The 15547-nt window shown below is 45.0% G+C and overlaps 1 protein-coding gene across 2 annotated transcripts in view; it reads left to right on the plus strand.

The window, feature by feature from the left end:
* The window catches only part of CDC42BPB (CDC42 binding protein kinase beta), a 105862-nt gene extending 91413 nt beyond the window's left edge, over window positions 1–14449 (plus strand). For both annotated transcript variants that reach the window (XM_018561100.1, XM_018561102.1), the window contains 8 exons: window positions 399–995; window positions 6237–6334; window positions 6426–6510; window positions 7463–7583; window positions 8812–8929; window positions 10919–11033; window positions 13049–13104; window positions 14041–14449. In XM_018561100.1, the coding sequence (XP_018416602.1) occupies window positions 399–995; window positions 6237–6334; window positions 6426–6510; window positions 7463–7583; window positions 8812–8929; window positions 10919–11033; window positions 13049–13104; window positions 14041–14172 (1322 nt within the window). In that variant the 3' untranslated portion in view covers window positions 14173–14449. The remainder of the gene's footprint in view (window positions 1–398; window positions 996–6236; window positions 6335–6425; window positions 6511–7462; window positions 7584–8811; window positions 8930–10918; window positions 11034–13048; window positions 13105–14040) is intronic.
* Window positions 14450–15547: the final 1098 nt, after the last annotated feature.

Here is a 15547-nt window from a genome sequence, read left to right on the forward strand (position 1 = left end):
TGTTATCTTTAGCCTTGTGTAAGCTCCAACTGGAATTGAACCTTACCCAGCAATTTCTGCGAGGGCCATAAAGTGGACTTTTCCCTATATGGGCAAATCGCAGGTTTACTTTAAGGGAAATACGCTGCCATTGTTGACCACCTCCTGAAAATGCTACTCGTCTAGGTTTCTTTAACTTTTATTTTTTTTATGAGGCACTGGATCAAGAATGTAAGTCAGAGTTCCATACTTCTTTTTATGAGGTCAGTGATTTTAGAAATTTGATCAACAGAACAGCCAGGAAGCTAGCATTTTCAGATGGATTAGTTAGCAATGGTAGCCCAAGCAGAAATCACATGACTTTATCCCATTTAATTTTCAGTAGATTTGCCATATAACGCCATGTTTTGTCTTTCCAGTGATCGTTCGAGCGGCGGACTGTAAGAAGGTATACCAGATAGAACTAGCTCCCAAAGAAAAGATTGTTGTCCTCGTATGCGGTCGGAATCGCCACGTCCACTTGTTCCCCTGGACTGCTCTGGAGGGCTCGGAGGGCAGCTTCGACATCAAATTACCGGAGTCCAAGGGCTGCCAGTTCATCATTACCGGGACACTAAAGAAGTCACCCTCGTCTTGTTTGTTTGTCGCTGTCAAACGTCAGATCTTCTGCTATGAAATCCAGAGAACTAAACCATTCCATAAAAAGTTCAATGAGATCCTTGCCCCGGGCAACGTGCAGTGGATGGCCATCTTTAAGGACAAGCTTTGCGTCGGCTACCAGTCTGGGTTTTGCCTTCTAAACATCCACGGAGACGGACAGCCAATAAACCTAGTCAACCCCAATGATCCCTCCTTGGCGTTCCTTTTCCAGCAAGCCATGGATGCTATGTGTGCTGTGGAGCTCGGGAAGGACGAGTACCTGCTTTGCTTCAGTCAGATGGGAGTGTACGTGGACTCGCAGGGTCGAAGGTCCCGCTTGCAGGAACTGATGTGGCCAGCCACTCCTGTTGGTTGCAGTACGTACATATCATACGTTAACTGTGCAGTAGATCTATTGCCGTTTCTGCGCATGAGCCTCTCCTAAGCCTACAACAATATTTTGGGCAGATGTAAAGAGAACCGGTTCACCCCCTATGGCTTCAGTCTCAGGTCTGCCCTTGCTACACTGCAAGGGGATAATACTTGAAGCCCGACTCTGGCCAACTTTTTTTTGTTTTGAACACATTGGGAAGGGATGGAATCTCTTTCACACTTTTAAGGGACTAGGTGTGTTAGGAGGAAAGTACCAAAAGCAGAACATTTGTAGCCCCTTCATCAGGACTTAATGCTGTTGAATAACGTGAAGTGGGATCCTGGAGGGTATTTATTCTAATGATCACTCCGGGTGCTCGTTAGCCCAGATTCAGTTTTATTCAGACTCGGTCCCCCTTCATCAGGACTTAATGCTGTTGAATAACGTGCAGTGGGATCTTGGGGGGAATTTGGTCTAATGATCACTCTGGGTGCTAGTTAACTCAACTGGCATCTGGAGCGATCATCAGATTTTTTTACCCCGCGGCATCCCTCCAGTAACAAGCACTGATGAAGGGGGGGACCCTTTGAACTCTGTAAACGGGGGTTGGATTTTATGATAACAGTCTGAATAAAATTCAGTCTTAACTATATATGTTCTACTTTTGGTGCTTTCCTCCTTTCACACCCAGCCCCTACACGAGCATAGAGCCAACCTCCAGCCACCACTGTAGGGAGAGCTGCCTAAACCTGGGTATACACGGTTAGAATTGCGAAGGAACTAAATAGATTTCGTAATGTTTGTTCGACTTTCCAATAGTTGGTGCAGTGAAATCGATGATCGACTTCGACCCCAGTGATGAAAACATTTGAAGGAGCGTGTTGGAAACATTTTCTCGAACAAACAAAAATCTAACAGTAATTGTGGTTTTCTTTCGGAAAACTCAATTCATTCCAAAGCTAAAACGTTCAATAAAAACGAAAATCATATTAAATTTCTCCCGGCAGTGGCAAAGCCTCTGGTGGTATGTTCGATTTTTCCGACAGGATTTTTCGTATGAACGTTCGTGCAAATATCTACCCGTGTATACCCTACTTAAGGATAATCATTCCCTCTGCACTAAGACCTGAGTGAGAACACCTACTGCTTTAAGAGCTCCAGAAAACCATGTTTCTTATGCATCTCAGATCTTCTTTTTTTGTCTTTTGTAGAGATTTCCCACCTTTCTGTTAGGACTGGAAGTGATGGGAATTTTCTAGGGCTGCAGCTAACAATTATTTTCATAATGTTGCCCGATTTTTTTTTTTAAACGAATCGATTGGTTGTATAAAAAGAAAAAAATTATCTGCCCCCAACTAACCGATGATGAGAATAGTTGCCAACTATTCTCATAATCAATTATTATCGATTAGTTGTTGCAGCCCTAGAATTCTCTGCAGTGGGGGCACAGCTTGCAACAAAACACCTACTTTTTCAATAAAATCTGAATGGATGAAAACATCTGTCAGGTTATACTTATTGTTGTGCCTTCCTGTCCCTGTGTTAACCATTCACTTCTTGTCCTGCTGTTTCGAGAACAGGAAAGGAGGTGAAATCTCCCCAACCTGGTCAGCCATTTGCAGAACTAGTTACTCTTCCCTAGTCTATCTAGAAATTAAGAGAACTCTGCAGTTTTGCTTTACGTGTACTGTTTCTTTGATTAGTGGAGAATGAATTGCCTTGCTGCAGGAGGGGACACTGTTTTGGAACACAGACTAGAACTGTTATGGGCAAATCTTAAAGGAGAACTATGGGGTTAGGGCTTTTCCCTATAGTTCTCCTAAGGGTAACAGGAGGACACAAACTAGCGTCCTCCCGTCACCCAAAGCTCAATATACCGCAAGCTACAGCTCGCAGTATACTGAGACACCGCAGCCAGAACGGATGTCGACAATTATGTCTGGATCCACCCAGCTGCGTGAGTGACAGCTGGCTCTGCCTATCTAGAGGCAGAGCCAGCTGTAACCGCCCTCCTCCCCCGTCCGTTCCGCCAGTCACCACTGGAGGATTGGACAGGGGTGGGGGGAATCCAGTCCCTCCCCCTGTCACGGCTCTCTGCAGGCACAGGTTCGAGAGGTGAGCGAGCGCCGGTATGTGTTCGCTCACTTCCTGAACTAATGAGCCGACCTGTGACAGTCTCATTGAAAATCACTCACCTCATAATTCTCCTTTAACACTTGATTCCCGTGGGGAGAAATATCTTAGTGTATCCATAACTGTATTGCCAGAATAAGCATTTGCTACTGGAACAACGTCACAGCAGGCTAAGAAACCCCTCATCTCTTTTTAGGGCCTGTTTGTGTGGACAATCTTCAGCTTTAGAGCACATTGGTGGGGGATAGGGATGTTCCGATACAGATAAAAGGCATTTTCACATGTACTTGTTAAAATGCCCCGATACACAGCGCCGATACCGGCACTTTAACTTTTTAGATGGCTTCGGGCTGTCCAGAGATACCGTGCTTGTTGGGGGTCATCTGGGCAGCCAAACGGGGGCATCACAGAACCTCCTCCCACAAGCCCACCAGAGACACCAGGCACGGTCGCGAGAGCGACACTCCCGCATAACGCCTACTACCTAGGGGTCAGGTGAGAGACCAGGGAACAAACTCCTGCAGTGAGGGAAGCTGTGACAGGCTGGCTGTGGGTGTCATACAAGATGGGGCCTGTGCTCGGTGCATGTTCTCAGGACACTGTGTGGTAAAAGATGCAAGCGGGGTCGCCAGCCATTTAAATTGGGAGTAGTGGGACAGATTGGAAGAAGCAGGGGAGAATTGTAACTCTATTTCTGCACTGTACTGGAGGTGTGTACTATGGTACTATTTAACCTAGGTTGAATGATCCATAGTACACACTTCCAGTACATTGCAGAAATAGAAGTTCCCTCAATTAAACTTGAAGTTATACAAAGTATTGCTGATATGATGCAATGACTAAAATCATTAGTCTGTATTGTTTTATAAAAAAAGTCACATGTCCCTTTTAAGAAAAAGTTTAAGCAAATACCTGATGGAAAGTACTTGTCCTTGGTCTTAGAAAAAGTGGTATCGGACATCCCTAGTGGGGGGAATAGAGAAAACCGGTACAGAGGATTTACCATCAGCAGGTTGTCACCCACTGCATAACTTTTCTTGGGGACTTTTACAGCAATACCTTTGGGCCTCACTTTACTTCTTAGGGCGTTCCTATTTCTCCTAGTGCACTGATTTTTAAAAAATTATATAGAATGAAAATCCAAACCCCTTACATTGGCTTTATCAGAGTCCGCAAGATATATAAGAAACTGTCAGGTGGTTTAACAAACACCTCTGTGCTGCAAAGCAGGACGCACAAAATATAGGTAGCAAGCTCATATTACTTTTCTGTTCATTTATCTGGAGTTAGACGTAATATCAGTAGTGTTTCAAACATGAAGGCTCAGCTCCAGCCAAGGCTTTTGTTTAGAGTGGAGAAGGTTTGTTTTCCGGTCCCTATTCCAATGGGTTAGAGTTACAGGAAGTAAATGGAATTCTCTCCATTGGGGACATAGACGGCTAAAGTCATGCTTTAACATATGCTGGTCCTGGTCACCTATATATCTGGGAAACATCCTCATAATATGTACCCCTCAGAGTTCACCTGTCTAAGCCTGACTAGCCAACATTAATATTTGTTTTACCTCTGTGACATCCTAAGCTTCCCATGAGCACCTGTACCCCAAGGTGCTTAATATCTAGATTCCAGCTTTGAGGTGCTCCTAGGACACTCAATACGATGCCAGTGCCTTCCTGTCCTTTGTAAAGGCTTATACCTTGCAGAGGGCTTGCCAGGACTCTGACTTCAGAGCTGGAAGTCGAAATTAGCATATTAGACTCTGAGTATGGAGCTCCTACGGGAATTTTGTTTCTTTTAAAGGCACATGCATACATCTCATGCCCGATCCTAAATTACTGTGTTGATTTACATTGACAGGCCTTTTAAAGTAAAGTATCAACAGTCTGATGACATTGCATCCCATCTTACTCTCTGAGAACCATAATGGTTGCCTAGTTTTAATCTTTTCATACTTATCTGACAATAAGTATGCATAGTTATGTTTTGGGGGTCTTTATACAATCTGATCTTTACAATCATGGTGTATAATCTAAAAAATGGCTTTGAGAGATCCATAGGGAGCAACAGTGACCCCCTCAGACTACATGTAGTATTCAAATTCTACCTGTTGAATCTTTCAGGCAGGTAGAACTGTAGGCAAAAACTCGAATTTGGTATGTTATTCAACATCAAAAGTTACCCTTATGTGTATTTTTCCTTTTTGCTGTTTCCCCTTTAAATCTTACGAAATACCTGTTGATCCTGCCAGTATGTATTTTCATATTAGAGGAACAGCTAAGCTGCTCTTTGAGGAATGGCAGCGCTGTCACTCTTAACCTCCCTGGCGGTATGATTTTTTCTTTTTTTTTGTTCTATTTTTTTCCCGAACTTTTTCAGTTTTTGTGTTTTTTTGTTTTGTTTTTAAATATCCTGCCGGTTCCGCGCCCCTACGACGCTTAGGCTCGCAAGGGACGGAAGACGGTTGTCTGCAACGGCCGGAGAACACAGCTCGGCTCGAGGGACAAGGTAAGTAAATGCTATGCGGCATTCCCCAGCGTAGCTCTGGGTTACCGCTTATGGTATGGTAAAGTAACCCCCGAGCTACACTCGGGAATACCGCCAGGGAGGTTAAGTCAGCTGTATCTACAAGGGCTACAGCATGGCATGCCAGTGCTGGGGAGGAGGTGTGAACTATACTTTTGACCCCTCCGATGGACACACTATCAGCATGTCCACCCGCCGCAAGTGTGCGTCTACTTTTGTTCAATGCACACTGGCTCTGTACACAGCATTCCAAGCTCCCAGGTGCTAAGTCAGCCAATAGCATGCACCTGATTTGAGTAAGGTTCTGGGGAGCCTGGGAGTTGTAGTTTATCCAGGGCCTAGATCCTGCCCCAGGGACTACTTGCAAGTCGCTGGTAGGTCCCTCCCAACACCAGCTCAGTTTCTGTAAAGAACAGACGGTCTGGAGCAATGGGAAGTGCAACTTTTTAATTATAGAAAGGCAAGGGAATTTTTTTTTGTTCATTGGCAACTTTAAAACTTTCCCTTGGCTGCTTTTATGATATGCCTATAGTTGCACTTTAAGTATAATAAGATGAGTTAATGCTAATGTGATGTCTGTTTGTACCAGGCTGCAGCTCCTCTTATGTCACCGTGTACAGTGAATATGGAATCGATGTGTTTGATGTCCACAACATGGATTGGGTACAGACCATCGGGCTAAGGAGGGTGAGTTCAGTGTATATTACTGTGGCCTGAGTCTTTCCAGCATCCCCTTTGCTCTATTTAGTCTTCTGATTTATTCTCTTTGCGTTGACAGATCAAGCCATTAAACATGGAAGGTTCCTTGAACCTGCTGAATTCCGAGCCAGCCCGCCTCCTGTATTTGAAGAGTGTATATTCAGGTTTGTTGTGTTCCGATTATGTATTTAGCCCGCCATTACTCCCCATAACTAAAATGGTCATAAAAGATAAATGGGTATAACGGTTTCGCTCTATATGGTTGAGTGGATTATTGGGGGGAAAAACTGCACGGCTTGCTAAATTTAAAGCTGAAGCTTTTGACTTCCCTGGTTCATTGGGTGACACTGCAGACCTCTGGAACATAAACCCCATCCATAAGAGGTTGAATGCCAAGCAAGAATTTACCTTGCAAGGTGTGCCGAAGCTACAAATGCTTTTAGACCAGTGCAGTCAGAGGGCCAAACCTCAATTTTCTTTCTGTACCCACATTAATATCTGTACAGAATAGACAGGTTTCTGAATGACATTGTTCCAGGTGAACGTATACAGTTGCAGGTATACAGGCTCACTTTGATCTGCTCTTTTCCCTCCATGCAAACAAACACATAATCAGAGCTCTGCTGGTCATAGGAGTTTGCAGGTGACCTCCCATGAATAAGCCCATTGGGTGAAACATGTCAGTAGGCTTCCTGTCTGACGAGGGAGAGAATATCTGTCTGTCCAATATGACACCAACAAAGCTTGTTGCAGTTTAGCAAAAAGCACAACAGAGTGTGGCTTTTGTTTTTGTCTGTACAGAATAGAATACAATTGCTTTATTTTTTTTGTCCATTTTCCATCCTGCAATGCATCATAAGCATTTATTAAGAAGATGGGATCTATTAAAAAAAAAAATTAGCAGCTCAAGAGCTAAACAGAAGGAATTTATTTTTATGACGTGTCTGGGTTTAATTTTCATTGGGTCCCTGGGGCTTATAGTTGTCTTGTGGCTCCTCCTTTTCATGTGGCAAGCGCGGTAAACCTTCTTTGGGGTTTGTGATTTGCTGGTATTGCTTGTAAAATGAACCTGTAGGATATAGCTTTCCTGTCAATTTACTAAGACTTCTCTTTCAGAAGGGGCCATTCTTAGTGTGCCAGAGACCTCCGACAACAGCAAGAAGCAGATGGTCAGGACCAGGAGTAAGAGGAGATTTGTGTTTAAAGTTCCCGAGGAGGAGAGGATACAGCAACGCAGGTAACGCTATTTTGAATTTTCAGGGGGTTTTAGACTGGACCATATGCATCTCTTTAAATATAAACCCGTGCTAAAACAATTCATAGCCCAATTACATAAAAAGCAGCCTTTGCTATAATACTCCCCTTCAGTTCAGAGCTGAACTTCTTGTCTGTCACTAGATGTCCCCAGCAGGGGCGTAGCTAGAAATCACAGGGCCCCATAGGAAAATTTTGTATGGGGCCCTGTGATTTCTAGTTATACCCCTTGCAGAGCCCACTCGAGATCCCACCTGAGGGTGAACCTGCAGCGCCCACCATAGAGTCTCTATGGTGGGCGCTGCAGGGTCACCCTCTGTTGGGCTGGTCGCACTCCTTACCTGTCCTCTTCCTCCACGGTCGCTGATGGGCCCCGCCTCCTCCGTCGCCTGGCCCGCCTCCTTCTTCGTCCCCGGGCCCCGCCTCCTCCACTGCCGGGTCCAGCCTGCTCCAACGCTGCTGCTGGCTCTCATTGACTCTGTGGAGACTAACGCGCTGCTGCACACATGATCTGAACAGCAGCGTGTTCGTCTTCAGCTGCCAGTGAAAGCCACCAGCAAGGGATCCCAGGCGGCCCGCACGGCATCTGGCCGGGCCCCACTGTTCCCCCGGCCCCATAGTGGCCGCCTGGGTCGCTATGATGATTGTTACGCCACTGGTCCACAGTCTTCCAGATGAAATCACCGCCAGTGTTATTCATCCAACTTGCTCTGAGCCCATGCTGTCATCGTTCATGCCGCCTGGGCTCAGGGTACTATTGCATTAAGCAGTACTCGTATGTCACTATGTGTGCTATTCAGTCCAGCATGATTATATATCCGCACACCATCCAAGATAAATGCCTTCGTGTTTGACACAAAACAAATAATGTAGCAACAGGTATCAAAGGCGCTCTTAGGGCTTCCATAGAGGAACAAGGAGGATGGTATAGGAACTTCATTAGCGAACCACAGCCTGCCATTTTCTGTACTTGTAGAGTTTTTAAAGGGATACCAATATAGAGAAATGTTCATGTATTGCAGAGATGTGCAGAATGTTGCTGGGGGGATTGCTTAAGAGTTACTATTAACTCTCAAGCAACCAAAAACTACAGTTATCCAGCATGTAGCCATCCCTGTGGATGCCGGATAACTGGGAGTTTACTGTATGTATTTATGGATATGTTTCACTCTTGTTTCGGGTCAGTCACCAAACGGTTTCTTCTATTGCAGGGAAATGCTCAGAGATCCTGAATTAAGGTCAAAGATGATCTCAAACCCAATCAACTTCAACCACGTAGCTCATATGGGACCAGGCGATGGGATGCAAGTTCTCATGGACCTGCCTCTGGTAAAGCATATTTTGTTGTGTGTCTTTTGGTATTCTGCGTTTCATTCTTCTCAGTGTCTTGATGATGGCTCGTTTTCTTGTTTCCTGTAAATGTAACAGAGAGAATCTCCTCCCCTGTCATCCTCTCGCCACTCTCTTCTGATCTCACCTCCTGCAAACTTTGAGCACGTCTATCACATGAACTCTGTCTGTGCCACCATCTTCCTCCAGAACGAGCGCAACTCCCTGACTTCTTCCTGTCCCTCATCCACCTCCTTACCGAGGGTAGGAGTAAGCACTCCGAGGGGTGTACAATTCTCACCCCCCCCCCCCTAATGGCTATAACCCGCGCTAATCCCCAAGCTTGACTGCCATGCTTTCTTATTTTACAAGTTACTCAAATCTGCTTAACACTTTCTCAACACGCTTTTGAGTGGTGATCTATTGCCTGTGTTTCTTTCTTTAACCGGGCAAGGTTCAACTTTAACAGTTTTTCCCATTTTAATCACTTTTATGTCTGTGTGTTGACTTCCTTTTTTTTTTTTTCTTTCAACTGTCCTACTTGTGTCTTTTTTGTTTTGTTTTAAACATCATTGGTCCTTACTTCATGGTAGTGATACGGGACCCTGTAGGTGTTGTAGAGGATTATACGGGGCTCTAGAATAGTTTGATTCTGGTGGTGAATAAGAATTTTGCTTCTGAGTAAAGCTGGCCATACAGTTTAGACTTAAAGAAGAACTATGAGGTGAGTGCTTTTCACTCACCTCATAGTTCTAGACCTGTGACAATGAGACAGTCACACGACTGCTCAGTAGATCGGGAGGTGAGCGAACACATACCGGCGTTCACTCACTTCTCGAGGCTGGATTCCCCCCTCCCCGCTCCGATCCGCCAGCGCTGACTGGCGGAACAGACGGGGGAGGGGGCGGGTACAGCTGGCTCTGCCTCTAGATAGGCAGAGCCAGCTGTCAGTCATGCAGCTGGGCGGATCCCGGCACAATTGTCGGGATCCGCTTCAGTTGCGGCGTCTCAGTATACCGCGAGCAGCAGCTCGCGGTATACCACCGCATCTCAGTATATACCGCGAGCTACAGCTCGCGGTATACTGAGCCTAGGGTGACAAACTAGTGTCCTCCCGTTACCCTAAGGAGAACTATGGGGAAAAGCCTTAACCCCATAGTTCTCCTTTTAAGCAAAGCAATTGTAGAGTGCTTTAGTAACAAGTTCAGGCGTCCATAGAACACATGCTGCCTTCTGAGTATATCATTACAGGAAGAGGACTGGAACTAACTGCTACAGAGTATATAGAAAGTCTTATAAATGTGACATGTACAGGCCAGAGGTATGAACAGCACGAGCTGTGGAATATTTAATTGACTATTCTGAGTCTTTAAAATGATGACGGACTTATTGGCATTATGCTTCTTTACAACGTTGAGTTGTCCCTGGAAGTAAACAGAGGTTTTTCCTTTTTATTTTATGAAAAACATGGAGAATTCTGATCAGTAGCTATTGCACTTCTGTGTTTCCCTTCTCCAGATTTTAGGAATGAGCTTTTTGGTAATTATTATAATGAAAGAGGACGTGGAGCAAAGTTGGTCTGGAACAATATGGTCATTATCTTTTTTTTTTTCAGGCATTAAAGCTGCTTTAAGAATCTACAGCAGACTTCCTTGCTTTTATGAGTCTCTAGAACTGTATATGTCCAGTGTTTGGTGATTGTTATTTTTGGGTCTCTTGGTGCTTCATTATGTGATGAATAAAAGATCTGTGTATTAAAATCAGCAATGAATACTTCGAGAACAGTGCATTTGTCCTGGGGATCTAGTACGATGTGCAAGTGTAGTAGTATCATCAGGTTCTAGAGCAGCTCAGGCGGCATAATTACATTTTTTTTTTTTTTCATTAAGTGCAGTAAATTACATACGGTACATTTCAGGTTTTTTACTGCTACATACTAATTTTTTTTGGTCAGCACCATAAGAGGTTTCATTTCTTTTCCATACACAGAGTGTAGCTCCGTCATCCCAGGAGGAAAATTTGCAGAGGACACGACCACCTTCCACCAATTTGGCCCGACAGCAGCAGCTGAGGAGCAGATCTTATATCTCGTGGCCATCTTCAGGTAATTTGTGTCATTTACCTGGCAAGCTGTGGGACTTTATTTCCGGGGAAGTGCAAATGCCAGGGAGCATACAGCTGGGAGCACTTGCAGTCACGCATCAGTAAGAAGGAAATTCAAGAGAAATATGAAAGGGAATAGATGTTGTAGAGTTTGTTGGGGGAGCCCATTTCTTGGGTTCATATAAAGCTCTTAAATAGATGAGCTGGAGAGGAAGTGTGAGGGGTTCCAGCATCCTGTATCCAATATGATTAGTCTATCTCTAAAGGGGTTAAGAGGTTAGATTGCAGCTCTATGGTTGTTACTATTTTGCAGCCGCCTTATTTATATAAGTGCATTTAAAGGCAATGTTTACTTTGGAAGCAAAGGATGAAAGACTGGGCACCAGTATTGCCTATAGGAGGCCCTGCAACTGATCTTCTCCTCATTATTGGCTTTCCACGCTTTCTTATGTATTGTGCCTGTGACAGAGAAGCCTTCTTTTGAAAGGCAGAGCTTTGCGTCCTCAAGTCACAGCTGCCCCCAATGACTGTTGGGAGCCAGGAGCCAGCAGGAAAGGTGGCAGAAGCACAGATCCAGAGAATTAAGCAAAGGCAGGGACATCCTTGCACTGTAAAGGTGCCCATACACCTTACGATTGTCGGACGATTTTCGTATGAGATCGACTTTTCGGCCGATAATCGTATGTGTGCATTGCAGTGTCCGCCCGACATTACTGTACAATCGTACGACTTTTGACGGTCAAGCATGTTTGAAAACTTTGCTCGATCGTACGATTGTCGTAAGGTTGCTGGCGTTTCCGTCCGTCAAAAGTCGTACGATCTACACTGCGCTTGCGCTAACGAAAATAGGCAAATCAATTACCGCATTTTGTCCAGGTGCTTTTCGTAAATTACGGCTAAATGAATCTTGCGATCATCGGGACAGGATGGGGCCGTCGTACGAAAATCGTATGACTATTCGATCATCGGACGAAAAGTTTTGTGCGATAATCGTCAGGTGCATGGGCACCTCAAGTCTTTAGTTACAACTTTCTCTCTAGCAACGGTGGTGACAAATCTCGTTCCATATCTGCTGAGGCAGCAGTGCTTCATATATCACACTGCAGATATACAGCTATACATGTCAGGGGGAACTCTTGTTATTTGTAAAGACGAATTCAAGACTATATTTAGATTTTTCGGGGGACTGTTTAGGCACATTTATTAGTAGATGTTCCCTATAAGATAGCAAATCTTCACTTTTGTAGTTGAGGTCCATTTTAAAGTCTCTGGTTTGCCATTTTAATTGCTTAATTGTTCACTTTGAGCGTGCATTTTTTTTGGGGGGGGGGGGGGTTTACAAGCAAAAAGATTTAGCTAATTGGCACACCAATAGTAGAAAGAGGGTAACGATCTTCTCCTTAGCCATCCCTTTACTCTGTAAGATATGACGCTCTCATAGTTTTTGGGGGATTGAGCATCATCTATGCCGTGTATACCTTGCCTGTAGGAGCTGGGACACTATGAAAGATGTGGTCTTCCCCTCTCGGTGGAGTTCTCACACCCTCGTAGACTTTCTGCTCTGAACTTGTAGCTGTTATCAATTTAGATTTGTCTGAATCGCATTTAACCCTTCCACGCTTGCCCTCTAAGGGAATTGTAACGCCAGGCGTTTCCTGGGTTTCCTGATCTTAAGATCACTGTTGTTTGCCTGTCATAGTGATCACATGATCGGGAGCCTGTTCTTTGGGCTCCCCATCATTGATATGTCACTGGGAGCTATCGCAATGGTGAGAGTGCACGATTAAGCACACTCCAGGCACAAAACGGGTACGCATATATGTGGAAGAGCGGAAAAAGGCCCTCTTGTGTAAAGCCAGCAGCAAGAGGTTAAACAAAGAAAGTAGGAACAGAAGCTCGGTCACTTTCCGGCTGCTTTGTAAAAAGCGTCCATATTATTTCAGCTCTGCAGCTGCATGCCTTGGCGGGGAAAACCCGCAGTAACTAACGTGCTTCGAATTCTGGTTTTCTCTTTAGGTGGCGGAGATTCATCACGGAGTATATCAGACGTTGATCAAGATCTAGAAAGAGAGGTAAAGAAAACCTGCGTGTTTCATGTACCAGATATAAGGACCTGGTGCTCACCTTCATGACCCCTAATACATTGCATACAGGAACAAGTATTCTAGATGTTTTTCTTTACACTCCTACCTCTTTCACCCTAACAACAATACAGAGATTGGGAGGAAAGATTTGGGCATAGCATAATTCTTTTCTACTGGTTTAAAGTGTATCTAAACCAAAAACACAAATTCATACATTGAAGCTTACTAGTTCCTAAATGCGGTGACTACTTTAGTTTTCTTTTTTCAGGCTTTTACTTCCATTATTTTCACCCGGTGATCCTGCCAGTATCACACATACTGTCCCAGGGAGACAATCCTCACTTACTGCATGTATGGAGGAACAGAGTTGTCACCCTAGAACAGGAAGTGTGTTAGGATAAGGCCTCATTCACACAGCATGAAGTCGGCCCGTACAGATCCGTGCGGCGAGCACAGCCATATCGGTCCATTTCCGGGAAGGACTGGTGCTGCGTGTGATTGTACACAGCAGCCTGTTCTTCCCTATAGGAGGACGGGGCCGTACGCTCACCCAAGCGGGTGTGGGTGTCCATGCTCGGAAGCAGACAGAATCCATCCGTCTATGTATGAGCGGGGACACCCGCACGGATGTGCAACTCGGGTGAGCATACGGCCGCGTACGCCCATAGAGAAGAACAGGCTGCTGTGTACAATCACACGCAGCATCTGTCCTTCCCGGGAACGGCCAGATATGGCCGCGCACGCCGCACGGATCTGTACGCTGTGTGAAATGAGGCCTTGCAGAACAAGTACAAGTCTGCGTCATTTTCTTTGTAAAGAGAGTTTAGTTCCACTTTACCAGATCAAAAGTGAACATACCGTATAAGAGAAGCTTGTTAGGGTTTACCTAACACTTGACCAACCTTTCTGTCTTTTACCCCACAGCCGGATTCAGACTCCACAAAGCATTCCACTCCATCCAATAGCTCCAACCCAAGCGGACCTCCAAGCCCCAATTCCCCACATAGGAACCAGCTGACGCTAGACGGCCTGGACCAGTCGGCCTGTGACGCATAGCGCTCGCTCTCTCCCTCCGCACCGAGACGTGAGCTCTAGTACACCGTTACCACACGATAGTGCCAAGACGTGTTGCACAAAGTCTAAAAAAAAAAACACCCATTATTGTAGATATCTTTAACGTTAAAAAGAAAAAAAAAATGGTTTAATATATGTGATCGAGCTTTTATATGCAAAATTAGTTCACTGTTTCTAATTAGCCGTTTCGCTCTCTTTCGTGTCGCACTACAAGAGACACCACCATAGGACGTTCTGTTTTTGTTTTTAAGATTTCACCCTTTTGCAGCTCCGAGGCTACGGCGCTGTCCCACCACACAAAGCTGGAACTCCAGAGGCGGCAAAAGGCTTCCATTTTGTATGATGCTGCTAGTTTCTGGGACAACAGAATAAAACAGGAAAGACGTAAAGCTGCTACCAGAATTATTACATGGTATCAGTGGCAAAAAAGTTTCATTAGGAAAAAAGGAAATGTTTTTAAATGAAAAACTTAGCTAGGAAAAACAATGTTTCTTTTATATAGGAATGTATAGCTGGAGTAGCTCTGATGTACAACAAACAGTGTTATATAGATGGATTATAACACATCCTGGGCTACACAAGGCTGGTTTTGCTTTCTGCTGGCCAACTCCATGCAGAACTAAGCTGTTGACTTTTTATATCTCTGAGGACACAATGTGACATTAGGGCCCGTGCAACACTAGCAATCCTGCCGCTGAAGGCAGCTCAGGAATTGAGGTGGTGAAGTGCTGGACTCCAAGCTGAATATATTGAATGATTGCTGGCATGTGGCTGATCTCTATTGCTCAGTGGGGGTCCATGGGAAATTCTGCTTCCATGCGAGTGAAAGGAAGAGAATGCCAAGACGTAGGGATTGTTGAAGATGTACACAAAGGGAAAAAGCAGAACGCACCTGCGTAGTGTAGAATCTTCTTTTAATGTAGCAATTAAAGCTCCTAATACTGTACTTGCATGATAAAACCGTGCAGCAAGCTTATAGGCAGCAGTTCCTCCTGTGCCTGCTGCTTGTGGCCCCCCCGGCATTAGACTTGGGGCAGGGTTTGAGTGTCAAGCCCAGAGCTTGGTGATATACTCGCCTTTCTGATCCCTCCTACCCAAGTGGTGTGTGTCTGGGAGCTGTACCTACCACTGTGCACGTCACTGGGTCTCATGGTTCGGCATGCATTTCTGGGACACCCCCTTCCTCCCCTAATGATATAGACCGTGTGGCATTTTAACCTGAGCAGCTGTTAGTGATTGACAGCTATTTGCCTGGAAGATCAGTGGAAGTCTACTTTGCTATATTGTGACCGGCTTGGTTACTCTACCGGTCACTCTTTATATACATTGTTTCAATTTATCGTTCCTTTGCGCACAG

Source organism: Nanorana parkeri, unplaced genomic scaffold (assembly GCF_000935625.1).
Source record: "Nanorana parkeri isolate BGI_ZX_2015 unplaced genomic scaffold, ASM93562v1 scaffold499, whole genome shotgun sequence".
NCBI lineage: Eukaryota > Metazoa > Chordata > Amphibia > Anura > Dicroglossidae > Nanorana > Nanorana parkeri.